At 43.5% G+C, this 17,296-nt stretch overlaps 1 protein-coding gene across 2 annotated transcripts in view; it reads left to right on the forward strand.

Annotated features, from left to right (window-relative positions):
• VAC14 (VAC14 component of PIKFYVE complex) overlaps window positions 1-17,296 on the forward strand; it is a 3,391,123-nt gene that overhangs the window by 70,957 nt on the left and 3,302,870 nt on the right. For both annotated transcript variants that reach the window (XM_044081299.1, XM_044081298.1), the window contains exon 2: window positions 16,959-17,109. In XM_044081299.1, coding sequence (XP_043937234.1) covers window positions 16,959-17,109 — 151 coding nt within the window. The remainder of the gene's footprint in view (window positions 1-16,958; window positions 17,110-17,296) is intronic.

Genomic DNA, 17,296 nt, shown 5'->3' on the forward strand with positions numbered 1-17,296 from the left:
GATTTACGTGCTAGGGACGCTGTCCCATCAGTACAGAATGTAGGTGAGATAGGATCACATAACATCTTTTAGTTATGTACTTACCAAAACTTTAGATGTTTGGGATCCATCTCGCCTACATTCTAATAACCCACCCTCCTTCCCCCTTCCTTGGAGATCAGAGGATATCAGAAGGTCCGAATCCTGTTTCATCTTGAAACATCTAACAATGTTATATAAACAAGTTGTGCATGTGTGCATGAATGCGGACAAACAAGATCTGGGGGATTAGTGGTGGTGCATCCTGGGATAAGAAATAGCTCAGCCAATAAGAGGCCTCGCTCTATAGCATAGCGTGCCGAGTCGGAGCCGAGGGATCGGCTCCGAGCCCATCAGTACAGAATGTAGGCGAGATGGATCCCAAACATCTAAAGTTATGGTAAGTACATAACTAAAAGTTACAACACTTCAGGACTGAAGAGACTGTAGTATAGCCTATTCTGTGGAACAAGTGGAGGATGAGAGGAGGAGGGTTGGTTGAAACTAAAGGGGAGAGGTAGAAAGGATGATTAGTTGAAGGAAGAGGGAAGAAAATACAGGTAGATTAAGCTGGATCAGTGAAGACTCCAAGTGTTTAGTAGATTTCTTTTAATTTGAAACAGTTTGTGTTAGAAATTGGTCTTGTGTATGGGGACAATTTATTCTAAGCATTGGCAGCTGAGTGATTATCGACAAGTTTGCAAATGGTTTTATTGGGTTTGTAGATCTGCAGGAGGTGTTGCTCTGAGCTGTGGCATGAACGGTTAGGAATATAGGGTGTGAAGAGAGTTGAGAGAGCAGGACAGGAGTGAGGGTGGTTTAAAATAGAATGAGTGAGGTGTATTTGAGGCAGGAGGAGTTGATGGTGAAATTCAAGACACTGTAGGTTTTTTACCGAGAGGCAGTGGTGTGAGTGATATGTTAGACTGGTGCAAATCTAGCAATTTTATTATATGTAAGTTCAAACTTAGACAAAATGATTTAATTGAAGATTAGTTAGAATAAGGGCAGAATATTCGTGCTCGAGAGAGTTTAGATTCATTTGTCAGGAGTTTTTTGTTTCTGTATAGTAGACCAAGTTTTTGGTGAGTCTTTTTAATGCAGTTTTGGATGTGTAGATCGAATTTAAGTAGGTCTTCAATAATAATCCCTAGTGGTTTAGTGTGGGGTTCAACTGTGATAGTTGTGTTGTTTAGAGAGGAAACAGTGAAGATGGATTTGACTTATTGGAGATATTTAGGGAAGAAGAGGAGGAGTTTAGTTTTATTTGGTTTAAGTCAGAGTTAGTTGGATGTTAGTCATTTTTCAACAGAGTGGAGAGATTCTTGGGTAAGGGTGAGTAGGTGGGGTAGATTGCCAAAGGTGGACATTATTGTAGAGTCATCAGCATATTGTATTAAAGAGGAGTGAGGACAGGATTGATAGAGGTTGTTAGTGAAGATGTTAAAAAGTAGAGGTCCAAGGATAGAGCCTTGGGGAACCCTGGTTAGAACAGGGAGGAAAGGGGAAAAAGCAAAGACATTTTACAGCCTTAAGTCTGTTTGAGAGGTAGCTAGACAACCAGCAAAGAGCTGAGTTGGAGAGATTAAGGCTAGATAGTCTGGACAGAAGTCTGTTGTGGGAGACAGTATCATAGACTTTTGGGAAGTCAAGGAATAAACATGAGACTAGTTTATTCCTTGTTCACCCTCACTCAGGAATCCTAGATATAATCACTAAACTAGGCATAAACCCCTATTTTATAAGATGGATTGCTAACTGGCTCACTGATAGAACCCACACTGTGAAAGTAGCGGACTCCAAATCTGACTACAAGCCAACACAAAGGGACTCTGGCTGACCAAGTTCGCAGATGATTGCAAACTGGGAGCCATTATTGATTCTCCATGGAACTTATAAACAAAGACATTGGCAACCTTCAAACACTGGACCCCACCCAGTTTGGGTTCGTGAAGGGCTGATCTTGTCTCCTGAACCTGATTGACTTCTTCGAATCAGTCTCCAGAGCCATGGACAAGGGTAAGGTGGTCCACACAGCCTCTCTAGACCTTTGACACCATCCCCCACTCTGGAATCATAGATAAACTTACTAAGCTGGGCATTAATTCCCTACGTCACCCAATGGGTTGCTAACTGGCTTACTGATAGAATCCACACTGTAAAAGTAGCCGACTCCAAATCCAGCTCCAGACAAGTGGAGTACCTCAGGGTTCAGTCCTGGGACCGCTCTTGTTTGGCATCTACTTTTCTGAAGTACAGGCCAACACTAAGGGACTCTGGCTAACAAAGTTCACAGATGGCTGCAAAGTGGGAGCCATTATTGAATCCCCAAATGATGTGGATACTCTACAAAAGGGCCTTACAGAAACAGATGCTTGGTGCCAGAGCCATGGGCTCAAGCTCAATGCCAAGAAATGTATAGTTATCCCCTTTGGGAAAAAACATGTATCCGTGAATTACCATATAGGTGGCAGTGCACTAAACACCGAAAGTGTGATAAGAGACTTATGGACACAGGTGGACAGTGGTCTCACCTTCGATAACTACATTGCCACAACAGTCAGGAAATCCTTCTATGTGGCACACCTCATCACTAAGGGCTTTTCATCCAGAAAAAAGGAGGTCATTGTCCCACTGCACTCATCCCTCATTAGACCCATTATAGAATACAACGCTCCGTTTGGTGTGTACCTCTCAAGACATCTGCAACAACTGGAAAGGCTGCATAAATACCTCACTAAAAGAATCACAAGCCTAAAGCAGATGCCCTACGCTGACCGCCTTAAAAAACTCCAGCTATACCCTGTCGCATATCATCTACTCAGAGGCGATCTCTGCGTAACATACAAGGCCATGTCAAACCCAGAGCTGTTGGACATGCTACACTTAAAGAAATCCCAACCCCTCAGAGCCACATGCTCCAGGGATCTAAACCTTGTCATCACAATAAACAAAACATGCTGGAGGGATAGGTTCCTGACCCAGAGACTCCCCAGACCCTGGAATAGATTGCCCATACATGTCAAGCAGAGTGCCTCTTTGGCCCTCTTCAAAAGGAACCTTGACAATTGGATGGGAGGGAGGAAATTCACCCCGGGGATCACATCAGTTGCCCTGCTAGACAGGGGTCCAGGAAAGTAAATAGTGTGGGAAGAAATAGCCAGGGAATTGTTATGGCTAGGCTTGTATAGGCCCTAGGGCTGATAGTCTAGTACCAACCTATGAACAAACTGATGTAGACATTCTACAGAAAGGCCTCACTGACACCAATAACTGGTGCCAGAACCATGGCCTTAAGCTCACTTAAGCTCAATGCCAAAAAGTGCATTGTCATTCCCTTTGGTAAACATTTTGTGCCCATGAACTACCACATAGGTGGTAGTCCACTAAACCCCGAAGGTGTGATAAGAGACCTGGGGACACAGGTTGACCGCAACCTCTCCTTTGATAACCACATTGCCACTGTAATCAGAAAGTCCTTCTATGTGGCACATCTCATTACAAATGGATGTTCTTCGTGTTTCACTGTTGCAGTCATTACATTTGGGTAATCTGCTGGCAGGTTGCACTCATCTGGCCTGATTAACAAAGTCGTGGGTCCTGCGTCAGTTGCTGTCCCGTCTTCCATGACGTCAGGTCGTCAGGGGTATAAAACATGCTTCCGCCATCATTACCTCAGTCTTTCTTGCTGTGTGGTGCCCGAAGCAAAAGCAGTTCGCAAGTGCTGGTCAGCTGACTCCTGAAATTTTCATTTTCAAGTTTCAGAACCGAAGTCTTCAACTTAAAGCTAAGTACCCTGGGAAACTTTTTCTTGCTCCTTACCGATGTCAGTAAAAGTTAATAATTGCATTACTTGTGGAAAGCAAATACCTCATAATGATTTTCATCTGTACTGTATTCCTTGCCTAGGCCCCGACCACAATGTACTTTGCTGTCGGTTTTGTGCTTTATTTAATCAGTGCACTATCCGTCGTCTGTACATTTTTGCCTCTAAATATTTCGGTTCTCTGTTTAATTATCCAGAAATGACATCAGTTAGCCATCTGATTACTGGAATTTTGAAAAAACACAAAGATAAAGACAGAGACAGGCCGTTGAGGTCCAAAACTGCCGACGACGCTTCTCTTAAGCCAGTCGCCAGTTCGCCGGTACTCAGTGAGGTGCTTTCACAGCCCCTGATGCCTGCTAGCCGGTACTCAGTGAGGTGCTTTCACAGCCCCTGATGCCTGCTACTTCTGACTCGCAGGCCTCTACTGAGACCCATTCGGAGTCCGGTATGCCGTGAGATGCATCAACTATGGAACCCGTGGATGTCTCTACCTTGGATGGGTCCGGAGCCGCTGTGCAGGCACCGGCTTCTGAGGGTGTATTCAGGCCTACAGACTTGCATATCAAACCAACTCCACCTTCAATACTAAGGCCTAAATCTCACTCTGTCGAAAAAAAATGATGTCCAGGCCACATGTTTAGGCCCCTATGCCTAAAAAATAAATGATCAAAATGGCTGAAGACCTAATTACTCTAATCAGGGGTAGTCACCCCCCCCTTTTCTAAGAGGCCTAGGCCTGATCTTGACTATGACTCTTCTGATCAGGACTCTGTTCCTTCTGACTCTTCTAATGACCTGGATTTGTCCATACCTACTTATGAGGATTCTGATGCAGAGGATTCCATTCCCTCTGCTTCCCCCCCTGAGGATTTCTCTTTTGGTGAAACTTTACATATCTTAAGGGAGCATTTCTACTGGGAAAGTCAGGAATTCTCTGATTCAAATAAGAGACTTAAGGATTTTCTTCTTTTACCTCAGCATAGGCCTTTGGCTATACCTCCTCTACTAGACATTGTTGGTGATGTGTTTTCGGAATCCAGTATGGCCCCTGATTCCCTGTCTCCAGCACCTTGTAAACCTGACAGATACTACAGGGTTCCTGAGTCCCACAATTTCCTTTTCAAAAATCCTGTTGCAGACCTGAAACCATTTCTCAAGGGCCTAAGGGCATTAAGGCTTCTACTGCTAAAAATCCTACCCCTTCTGATAGAGACTCCAGGGCGCTGGGTAAATGGGGTAAAAAGGTTTATACTTCTGCAGCCTTGGCTATCAGGGCTTTAAATTGCCAATTTCATATGTTAAAATATCAACAGCATATTATTGGACTGCTTAAACAGAAAATGATGTTGATTTCTGACTGTGGAAAATAAAGATTTACAGGATTTATTGCATTCTGCTGAACAAGTTGGAAAACATACTTTGCAATGTGGTTTTGATTCTTTAGAGGCCTCTTGCAGGGCTGCTGTTACTGGGTCTGTGCTTAGAAGGCATGCTTGGCTTAAGGAGCAATCTCTGTCTGATCATGTTTAAAGCAAAATTGTTGGATGCTTCTTTAAATCAGGACTGCCTGTTTGGCAATAAGGCTGAAGAAGTTTTAAAAAAGATGGAAGATAAAGCTAAATATATGCAAACTGTAAAAGATTTCTTTCAAGTGCAACCTCTTAGATTTAGTAGGCACTGGCCTGCTAAGAATTGGTCCTTTCCAGCTCCTTCCAGATTCTCTCAAGCCAAATCCAGACACACCAAAAGCACCAGGTTTCAGTCCCAAGGGACTCTCAGACCTAAGCAATGGGGGGCCTCCACTTCCAAATCTGGAAATAACAAGACACCCCCCTATGGTAAACAGTCTCAATGAATTTCCTTTAAAATTACCAAACACTTGCCTTTTAGCCGCCCCTTTCGAGGGGAAAGATTGCTCTTCATGCAAAAAACTGGGAACTCATAACCCAGGACAAATGGGTTTTAAATATAGTGTCCCAGGGATACAGATTTCATTTCCACATTTTGCCAACACCAAATGGGTGGCCAGACCTGCCCCCAAATCAGTGGGCAGAGGCTCAGAAACAAGTACTTTTCCTCTTAAACATATGCAATAGTTTTTGCTACTAGTTTAAGATAGAGAGGAGTTAAGTTATTAGCAGAAGGGGAGTGCGTTTTGAGTTTACTGAGAAGTGATCTGATATAAGCAATGGAGATGGGTTTAAGAGAAAAGGAAGTTGTGTGGGTGGATGGAGGGGAAGAATTAGAGGAGTAGGTACTTGTGTCTTGTCAATGAAGAAGGAGTTAAAAAGTGTAGCAGTTTCTAAGATAGAGCTGTTGGGGAAGGGGTTTGGTGCAGGAGTTACTTGGGTGTAGCAGCTTGTTGATAATATTCCAAAATTTATTGGCGTTTAGTGTGAGAATTTTTTTGTGGGTTTAGGTAAACGTTTATGTTAAGTTGTCAGTCTCGCCTTCATTCTTGCTGGATGGGTTCGGAGCCGATCTTCGGCTCCGACTCGGCACTTGCTAAGCTCAAGAGCTAATTTTACCAGCTCGAGGCAACCCTATATCCCATGATGCAAGGCGGAGACTACCCAGATCTCGTTGTCGCTTAACGAGATGCCTCTTTTACCAGCTCTAGGTAAGTTTTTCTTATAATAAGACTTTAGTCTCATCCCTTTTATTTTTCATATCCTTAGTAGTTTTGTGAACTTTAACATTTATTTTAACCCTATTCCCGTTAGTATTCCCTTTTTCTCGGGTTATTTATCCCCTTCCCTAGGTTAGGCCTTAGGCCTTTCCTAATTTTTCCTGTCAGGGAATTTTGTGTCTGTTTGAGTGTTGTATCCCTGTTAAGTTTAGATTTTTTGGATTGGGTGTTATTTGTGTGTGTGTATTTGTGTTTTTTTCCTGTCAACTTGTGTTCCCTCGACACAGCTATGTCGAAGGACACAAAGGTCTCAGGCTTCAAGAAGTGTGACTCGTGCTTTCAGAAGATGTCTCTGACATATGGTCACACTTCTTGTGTTTACTGCCTGGGACCTCTGCACCTGCAGGACTCTTGTGCTATCTGTCATGCCTTCAGCCCAAGAGTCCTGCAGGAGCGCAGAAATAAGTTAATATTGAGGGGCTTATTAAAGCTTGAGAGCTTCCCGACTAAGTCGGCTCCGGGGAAGCCCTCAAAACCTGTTAAGCCTTCGGCTGCAAGTCCCAAGCCGTCGGCTACTGGTTCAACTTCTTTAGTGTCGAGATCGTCTCCGGCCGGAGCCGATCCTTCCATGCTAGAAGTCACAGTATCGGCTCCATCCGGCGCCGATACTGCCAGATCTGGACACTCAGTGTTGGCTCCGGCTGGAGCCGACGTATCCTCGGCTCCTTCGGCTTCACCTATCTCTAAAAAGAGATCTCGATCCCCCTCATTGGAATCGATACGTTCGGCTCTGAGATCACCCTTGCTCGCGGAGCCATCGGAGCCGTTCTTCTCGGTCGTCCAGGCTGTCTGATCACGACCTCGAGAGAGTGGTGAGTAGACTATTAAAGTCTCAGGCATTGGTCCAAATGCTCCATAGCCCGTCTCAACAGACGGTAGCTATTTCTCATCCACCTAACATTCCTCCTTCGACTCTCTTACAGAGCTCGGAGCCGGAGCTCCTCGGAGCCATGACTTTTGTAGCTTTGGAGCCGATACCACCCCTTTCGGCTCCGTCGTCCTCTGCTCCAATTTCCTCCTTGAGGCCTTCATTGGAGGGATCCGGGCATCTGGTCTCTCTCATCAGCTCCGAGGGGGCGAGTAGCATCGGACCCTTGTCCGACCCCGTTCTCCCTCTCGGGGCTTCGGCGTTGGTGAGCTCAGCCCCTACATCTGCCTCGGAGCCTTCCCTCTCGGTGAGGCCTGGAGTTCCTATCTCTTCGGAGCAGGAACCTTCTGGTCTCTCTGATGGGGGAGCCTTCGAGGTGATGAGTGTACTAGCCCCTGGGCGTAGTCAACGGTCAGTTCCATCAGCTCCTCCCACTACAGTGCCTGCTGACGTCTCTTCCCACTCTCTTGCTCCCGGACCCAGAGATCCAATGCCTCAGGTTTCCCCATTGGGAATATCTTCCTCTTCCAAGGCTTCTCCTGATCTGTCAGGTGAACCTCCGCGTAAGAGGACATGTAAGAGGAAACATCTAGACTCCCCCGAGTCTATTACATCTGATACTGACTTGGATGAGTCTGAGGGATCCCCAAGGTCCTCCTCTGAGGATGTCTCTTTCTCAGACATCCTTGAACTCCTTAAACAGAGGGGGAACTGGCCCTCCCTTAATCCTTCCGAGGACAAGTCAGTATACCTGGAGGCGTTCGGATCTCGACCCTCCACCTCCTGGGTGTCTCCGCCTTTCGACCCTCTTATGGATGTAGTGGCTCGGAAGGCATAGATGGCCCCGGATTCGGTGGAACCTATTCCTAGGAGGCCTTCTAAATTTATTACGGCCTTACCAGATAGGCAATATTTGACAAAAGGTGTCCCGGTTGATGCCATGGTGGTGGCTGCAGCCACCAAGAAGGAACTAGCTGATCCTTCAGTACCTGTCCATCTTCCTAACAAGGATTCTAGGACTATGGACAGGTACGGCAAGCTGATTTTTTCTTCAGCGACCTTTGCCATGCGATCGCTGAACTACTTGTGTCACTTCACCCGCCTTCAAAGAGATGTTCTTAAAGAGTTGGGAGAAGTTTTACAGGATCCGTCAGCTGCTGGGTCTCGGGATAAGATTAGCTCACAGCTAGGAATCCTTAACTCCATTGTTAACTCCTCCATGCGGCTCATTTCTTATGCAGCCGATGGAGCGAGTAGGGCTGCAGGCACAGGAGTGGCTTTAAGGCGTCAGTCCTGGATGCGGCTTTGTAATTTTGCAGACCCCTTCAAGGCGTCCTTCACAAACTCCCCTTTTGATGGTTCGACCTTGTTCGGACCTCAAGTGAAAGACACTTTGACTAGATGTGAACAAGATGGCAAGACTCTTTCTGCCGTAGGAGTCCGTTTCTCCACCCCTTCAAGACCTTACCCAAAAGGTCAGAAGGGAGGGAAAATGTGGTTCCGCAAATCTCAAGGAGTCACGCCTGACGCATGAGGTCAGTTTACCCCCAGAGGCAGGGGGGGTAACAACAACAGACGCCACCCTAGGGGCAGAGGTGGTCCGCAGAATCAGGGTAGCAGAGAGCCTCTTTCTGACAAACCCTTCCAGCATCCCTGAGATGTTGCCCGATTGTCCACCTTCGGAGGCAGTCGGGGGAAGATTATCGCTGTACCCAATAGCCTGGCTTTCCCTTTCTCAAGACAAATGGGTACAGTCGATTTATATCCGAGGGTTACAAAATTCCCTTTATTCAAACCCCAATTCAGCAAAAGGGAACCCTTCCAGATGTTCCACCCGGTCTAAGGGAACTAGCAGTACCAGAAATATCAAGACTGCTAGCAAAAAGAGCCATCCAGCCAGTCCCAGCAGACCAAATAGGATCCGGAATCTACTCCAGGTTCTTTTTAGTTCCAAAATAGGCAGGGGACTGGAGACCAATATTAGATCTGAGAAAACTAAACAAGTTTGTAAAGAAAACAAGATTCCGGATGGTCACGCTTCAGTCCATTCTACCCTTTCTGGGCAAGGACAATTGGATGTGCTCGGTAGATCTTCAGGATGCGTACTGTCACATAAAAATTCACAGGCGCTCCAGAAGATTTCTCCGCTTTCGGCTGGGGACCAGTCACTTCCAATTCAGGGCCCTGCCCTTTGGACTCACTACAGCCCCCAGAGTGTTCACCAACTGTATGGCAGTGGTTATGGCTCACCTGAGACGTCAAGGATTCCAGGTGTTTCCGTATCTAGACGACTGGCTCCTTACTGCCACCACCAGGCATCAACTTCTCCAGGCCAGAGATTACACCATTCACATTTGCAGAGGGCTAGGGATTTCTATAAATTTCGAAAAATCTGCCTTGTCGCCTTGTCAATCTGTTACTTTTATAGGCGCAAAATTGGACACCGTACAACTTTCAGCAAAGTTAACAGACCAAAGGATCTTGGACATTCAAAGTCACGTCCAGGTGATTCTTCTCAGCTGCAAAATTCAGGCCAGATTTGCTCTGAAAGTATTGGGTCTTATGGCGGCCGCCATAACACTTCTTCCCTTTGCCCATTTTTACATGCGTCTTCTACAATGGATGCTATTCGCCCAATGGTCCTTTCAACAACTACCCATGAATCACAGGATCATAATCACTCCAACTTGCAAAAGGCATCTGACCTGATGGATATCATCCCCTCAATTCCATCAGGGCAGACTCTTTGTTCCTCTTGCCCCGGTCGCCACGGTTACATCGGATGCCTCCCTGATCGGGTGGGGGAGGCATTATCAGGGCAGGATGGTCCGTGGCACTTGGCAACCTTACGAATACCATCTGCACATAAATGTCCTAGAGATGAGAACAGTGCTTTTAATGTTGCAAGCCCTCAACGACTCTCTTCCCCTGGGAACTATTGCAGTCCAAATGGACAATATGTCCGTAGTGTGGTATATCAACAAACAGGGTGGAACCAAGTCCTATCCACTGTGTCGAGAGGCTCTCAGACTTTGGCAATGGGCAATCTCTTCTCAGCATTTTCTGATAGCAACGCATTTCCCCGGGAAATCCAACATCATAGTGGACAGGTTGAGCAGAGCTATTCTCATGCCTCACGAGTGGTCTCTCAAACAATCAGTGACGGAAGAGATTTTTCAGGAGTGGGGCCTTCCTTGCTGTGACCTTTTTGCTACACCTCAAAACAGCAAATGCCCAGACTTCTTCTCTCTCTTCCCCCTTCCAGGCCATCCCCCCAGAGACGCTCTAACCCAAGATTGGCCCCGGGGACTTCTTTATGCCTTTCCCCATTTCGCTGATACCTCAAGTAATTCAGAAAGCAACCGCCTTGAGAGCCAAGTTGATTCTCATTGCCCCTTATTGGCCTCGACAGATATGGTTTCCGTTCCTACATCATTATCTCTTGGTACAGCCATGGCATCTGGACCCGGTTCCAGATCTTCTGACCCACCAGTCGGGGCAGCTGCACCAATCCATACCTTCTCTCAACCTCACTGCTTGGTTGCTCCACTTCCATCCTTAGCCAGGCTCCCTATGATTTCTAATCCCGTCCGGGATATCATAGTAGCTTCCCTAAAATCTTCTACCAGAAGGATTTACACTAGTAAATGGCAACGTTTCTCCTTCTGGGCAAGAGCTAGGAACATAGACCCCTATACTGCTCCGATTCATTCGGTCTTGGACTTCCTAGCTGAGATTTTTCATTCAGGATCCTCTTCCTCCACAGTAAAAGTTCAGCTGGCAGCCATTTCGAATTTTCATATAGGCTTTTTGGACCACAACATTATGTCACATAAACTTTGCAAGGCATTCCTTCAAGGTATCTTTTTACTTAAACCTCCGATTAGAGACCCCCCACCACAGTGGGATCTAAATTTAATTTTAACATCCTTGATTCTTCCCCCTTTCGAACCTGCGGCTGCCTGTTCGTTGAAATTTCTTTCTTGGAAGACACTCTTTCTAGTCGCCATTACTTCTGCCAGGAGAGTATCTGAGCTTCATGCTCTCTGCATTCGTCCTCCATACTTAATTTTCCACAAAGACAGGGTATTTTTAAGGACTAATCCATCTTTCTTACCCAAAGTGGCATTGCAGACGAACCTAAATCAATCCATTGATCTTCCAGTGTTTTTTCCAAATTATTCTGATAGAGCGGAACAAAAATTACATTGTCTTGATGTTCACCGCCAGCTCGGATATTATCTAGACAAAACTAAACATTTTAGGAAATCTGATCAACTGTTTCTATCCTATGCAGAAAACAGGAAAGGCCTTTCAGTTTCTAAGGTGACTTTATCTAGATGGCTGTCTTCTGTGATTACTTACATTTATCAGCTCAGAGGCAAAGAGTTGATTTCTAGGCCAAAAGCCCATTCTACCAGAGCTCTAGCTACATCTACAGCTTTTCAGGCTAGACTTCCATTAGACACTATTTGTGCAGCAGCCACATGGGCCTCTCCTCATACCTTTGTTTCACATTACAAATTAGACTTGGCCTCCAGAGACAGAGCGAATTTTGGTTCCACCATTCTCAAGAGTCTGTTCCATTGAGCCACCCAGGATAGAGGTGCTAGGGACGCGGTCCCATCCAGCAAGAATGAAGGCGAGATTGACAACTTAACATTAAGAAGTTATGTACCTACCATAACGTTCCATGTTAGTTGTCTTCTCTCACCTTCTTTCTTGCGTCCCGCCCTCCATCCCCCTAGCCTGGTCAGACCGGGAAGATTATGCCTCTTTTATTAAGAGACTTTATCCTTTTTTTCTAGCTAATCAGCTTCTAGTGTCACTAGATTAGGTTGATCCTTTTCAGAGGATTATGATGATTATGATTGTCATTTTTAGTATTGTTACTTTTCTTCCTCCTTACAGTTGGAAATATATATTCCTAATTTCCTTAGCTACCAAACGAGATCTGGGTAGTCTCCGCCTTGCATCATGGGATATAGGGTTGCCTCGAGCTGGTAAAATTAGCTCTCGAGCTTAGCAAGTGCCGATTCGGAGCTGAGGATTGGCTCCGAACCCATCCAGCAAGAAAGAAGGCGAGAGAAGACAACTAACATGGAACGTTATGGTAGGTACATAACTTCTTATTTTTTGTCAAGGTTAACTAGATTTAAAAAAAAAAAAAAAAAGTTACATAGTTCTCTGTAGCATAAACACAAATCCCCTTCCATTTTTTCCAGGCAGTATCCCTCTTGTGCATGAGGGAGTGAGTGTTTTGAATTATCCAAGGTACAAAGTTGGATTTAATTCTAATTTTCCTGATGGGAGCCAGGGAGTTAAGAATGTCAAGAAAGATGCAATTGAATTTTAGAAGAGCTTCTTCTAGGGAGAGATCCTGAAGAAAGGACCAGATAATAGTTGAGAGCATTTGATTAAAGGTGTCAGGGTTGAAGTGAGTAAGTTTGCAACAATTTTTGTATGGATGTGATTTGGACCATTGAGGGGAGTATCAAAGGATAGAGGTAGGAAGGTGAACTTAGGGAATCGGGGAGTATGGAGGGGTTATGGTAGAGGTAGGGGTAAGAGGTGAGGATCCAATCAAGTGTAGTCCCTGAATTAGAGTGATTATTCAGTCAAGTGGAGGTAGTGATAAGTTGGGAGAAGCCAAAAATGCCAATGCTGGCATTCGGAGAGTCAGGGGACAGAGAATACCAATCAGTGTTAACATCTCACAGTATAATGGTTTCATAGGAAATAGTTTGTGAGATCTGGGAGAGAAAGTGTTCAAGGGTAGGGATGTTGTTAAAGTATATAGACTGTAGCAGTGTCTTTTTATGATTGTTCAATTTGCAGTTTAATATGAGGACTTCAGCAATGTGAAAATTAGGAGGTGAGATAGAGGGTGAGTTGTTCCGAGTACAGTATAGCTACACCTCCCCCTTTTTTCTTGACTCTGTCTTGGCAAAATGTATTATAGCCACAGGGTAAGATTTTGCTGTCAGATATATGGGGTTTTAGCCAGGTTTTAGAGTTGGTGAGACTGTCAGGGGTGTAGCTCAGTGACTTTTTGTTGAGAATACTTTGAATGTTGAGAGAGCGAATATGGTTAAGTTTCTGGTACATGTCGAAGTAAAAGTCTGAGAGGAGGAATTTTGTGGGTAGGAGTTGTGGGCTGGGTAGGAGGAGAGGCGTTGGTGGCAGGTCCTGGATTAGGGCGTATGTTCTCAGAGAGCAGAAAGTTTAGTATAGGATGTTGAGAGAGCGAATATTGTTACGTTTCTGGTACATGTAGAAGTAAAAGTCTGAGAGGAGGAATTTTGTGGGTAGGAGTTGTGGGTTGGGTAGGAGGAGAGGCATTAGTGGCAGGTCCTGGATTGTATGTTTTCAGAGAGCAGAAAGTTTAGTGTAGGGTGTTTTGGACATAAATGAGAGAGATTAAAACAGGGGTAGTTTGGCTTTATTATGGAAGATAGAGAGGGCTGAGGGAGTAGTTTTATATAAAGTAGGTGGGTGTCATTATGGCAGAAAAGAGCAGGGGCAATAGAGAATGAATAAGCTGCTGAGAGATGAATTTGTGGATAGGTAAGTGAAGGGATACGGCTAATGTAAGTTAAGGTGTGGCGGTAATAGGAAGAGAGAGAAAAGCAGAGTTGTAGACAGGAAGAGATGTATCATGATGTATAATAGGGGATAGGCAGGTGGTGATATAATTACAAGAGTAGTGCAAAATAAGGAATGGGAGGGTTAGTTATTTTGTTGAAATAAAACAACTGTAGTGTAGAGAGTGGGGGGTAGGTTAAGACCAATCTGAGGGAGAGGTTCTTAAGTAGACAGGAAGAGAGAGCTGATAAGAGGGTTTGGGAGGAAATAGGGGGTGGCAGGAGGGAGTAGTTTGCATGGATAAATTATACATTTATTTACAGATATTTTAAAGATACTGTGGTGGTGGTGCTGCGGTATCGTTGTCACCTCACAGAAAGACGTTGTTGTATTCGATTCTCAGCCAGAGCGTCTTCTGTGTGGAGATATGCGTGAATGGGCGTTCCTTCGTTGAAGGTTGTGCATCAGGGCTAGCAACTCGGCACGTAAAAATCTACTGCCAATCATTAGTGGACCAGAGTTCCGCTGTGGTGACCCCTAACCGGGAAAAGCCGAAAGACACAACAACATTTACAGATATTTTAAAGGCTTCCTGACATTTGTTAGATAAGTTGCAATCTATCAATATGGAATTTGGATTATATGTTTGTGACAGCAGATATGAAAATTGATGTAATGAAATGCCGTATGACATTGGCCTATACTGGTTTAAAGATACACTGGCAGAATTGGGATTTCTGTTGGGGATTGACTTTTTTATTTGGTATGTGAATGTAGTTAGTACTTGATAATAATTTCTTTACTTTTGAAGGTGAATAGTATAAACAGGTATGTGGGATGGCCATGGGTGCCACTTCGGTACCACTTTTTGCTAATTTAATTTAGTTCTATGTAAATGGGAACAGATATGTCCAGATTTGTTAAATTCTATGTTAAAGTTGAACAATATTTTTAAGATATGGTCAGGTTCTGCTGAAGACTGAACTAATTTTATAAAGTATTTGAATTACTCAACTAACTTTTTATCCTTCACTTGCACAGTTTTGACTGATCTTTTTCTTTAGATCCTGAGATTAAGAAAAATCTATTTAGTGCAGACATTAGTTCTAATGTGTTTAGGAAAGCAACTTTTAATTCTTAATTACACATTAATAGTAATCATCCCTTATGGATGAAACATAACACCCATTTACCCCGGGTATCACTTCTGTGTCACTGTTAGACAGAGGCACAGTATACTAACCTCGAAAAAGGGCATAGCAAAATAAATTTAAAATGGGTGGCGAAAGCCAAACACATTCTGGCTAGGCTTATAAATGCCCTAGGGCAGATAGCCTAGTATGAACCTATGAACCTATAATGTGGTGAAGGGACAGTTTTGTAAGAGTTATAGAATGGTATCAGAGGGTGAAACTTTGTTAATCAAATGTGAGTTCTTAAAACAATTATTTTTTGATAGGTCTTATCTTGCAGATTTAGTGGAAGATATTTATGATGAACTGTTGACTAGGAGGCTTAATGATTTTGCATCTATCCTTAACATAAAGACAAATATACCAATTTGGAGTCACCCCTGGGATCGGTTTACTAAAGTGTTCTGTTTAGGATTTTCTACTGATGCCATGGATATTCAAAATATTTTGATGCAGCATTGGTCTATAGTGACTTTAATTGATGGTATGGAAGATAGGTTGGGTTGGAAACCACATTTTGTATTTGTCTAGATTGAATTTAAAATGAATGTTTGAGCATAATAATAATAATAAAAACAATTGAATTAATCATATAAATAAGCATACTATAGGTATGGCCAGATGCAGATGTGGTAAACTATGTAAATGTATAAATACTGTTAAGTTTGTATCAGTTAGGGACAAACCAATGATTATTACTTGCACTGGCCAGTTTAACTGTAATCCAAAAGGAGTGGTGTATGTGGCTACATGTCTTTCTTGTACAGCGTAGTATGTAAACAAGACAGAAAAAAAAAATTCTGAGTCTGAGTGATCAAGAGCACATAAAGTATGTCCAAGTGCACTGGCTTGGGAAGTAGGTATTATGCTATTTCTGTGCTGTTACTTCTCATAAAAAGCTGTTATGTACAGTGTTCACAGTAAATTCATAGCTGTGCTTCTCTGTAAGAAGACTAGTATATGAAGTGTATGTTAGTAAATAGTATATAATAGTATATTCATATTTACATATAAGAGAAGACCATTTTGCTTGAGTGTGTATAAATGTATTCTTCATGTGTTAAATATTGACTCGGAAGCATCACATTTCCTTAGGGGAAAGATGCTATCTTGGCTTTCTTTGTTAAACATGGAGAGTTCTCTAATTTCTGACTTGTGGTGGAAGCTGGCTCCAGCAAGTTGCCACATAGAGGATTGATAAACCAAATGAGGGCTTGTTCAGTGAAAGAGAATTGTCATTTGTTGTATCTAAGGAAGTATGAGTCTATGCTCAAAAATGCATTTTTAGACTAGTGCATTTTTTTTATTAAATAGAAAAGCACATAAAGTGAATATGTAAGAAACAACAAAAAAAAAAAATGAAAGAGTACCTAAGATAGAATCCCTGTAAAAAGCATACAGTTTGAATCTATAATATTGAATTCACAAATATTGAAGGTTCGAGCATAGGAATGTACTGAAATGTCCAGTTATTTGGATACAAAACAAAACCTGAAAATTTCAAAACTAATAAAAATGAGATAGTTTAACTAGTAAAACATATAGGACAGAGGCATTATGGCCATTGCATCCCTTCAGTGTAGAGGTCTCTGCCTTCCTGCACCCCTTGCTTTATGTATGCTTACTTCATTGTCCCACTAGATTGAATAGCACAGTTTTTTTGAGTTAAACGGTGACAAGTAATTTTTTTTTGTTAGTAGCCCAAATTGAAGGTCACATGGTATTGATAAACGCTGTTAATTTTTTCACTTTTCTTTTGCCTCACTTTTTCTTTAGATTAGTGCGAGAGTTTGTAGCGCAGAACAACACATCTCAGATCAAGCATGTGATACAGATTCTTTCCCAAGAGTTTGCCTTATCTCAGCACCCACACAGCCGGAAAGGAGGTCTCATTGGACTTGCTGCTTGCTCAATTGCATTAGGAAAGGTAAGATAAGTAATTTTGAATGTGGATTGAGGATTATCTCAAGGCAGCTAATACTTGACCACTGATAGTCAGAATAACCATTTAAGTTTGCTGTGTTGTGAGTCAAGCATGCTCTAGGCATTAAACAGCACTCATCTATTCTCTGCGTTGTAGTCATCCCCGAACCCAGTGATGTCATAGATGTGTT

Source organism: Protopterus annectens, chromosome 8.part0 (assembly GCF_019279795.1).
Source record: "Protopterus annectens isolate FY-2018-M chromosome 8.part0, PAN1.0, whole genome shotgun sequence".
Taxonomy (NCBI): Eukaryota; Metazoa; Chordata; order Ceratodontiformes; family Protopteridae; genus Protopterus; species Protopterus annectens.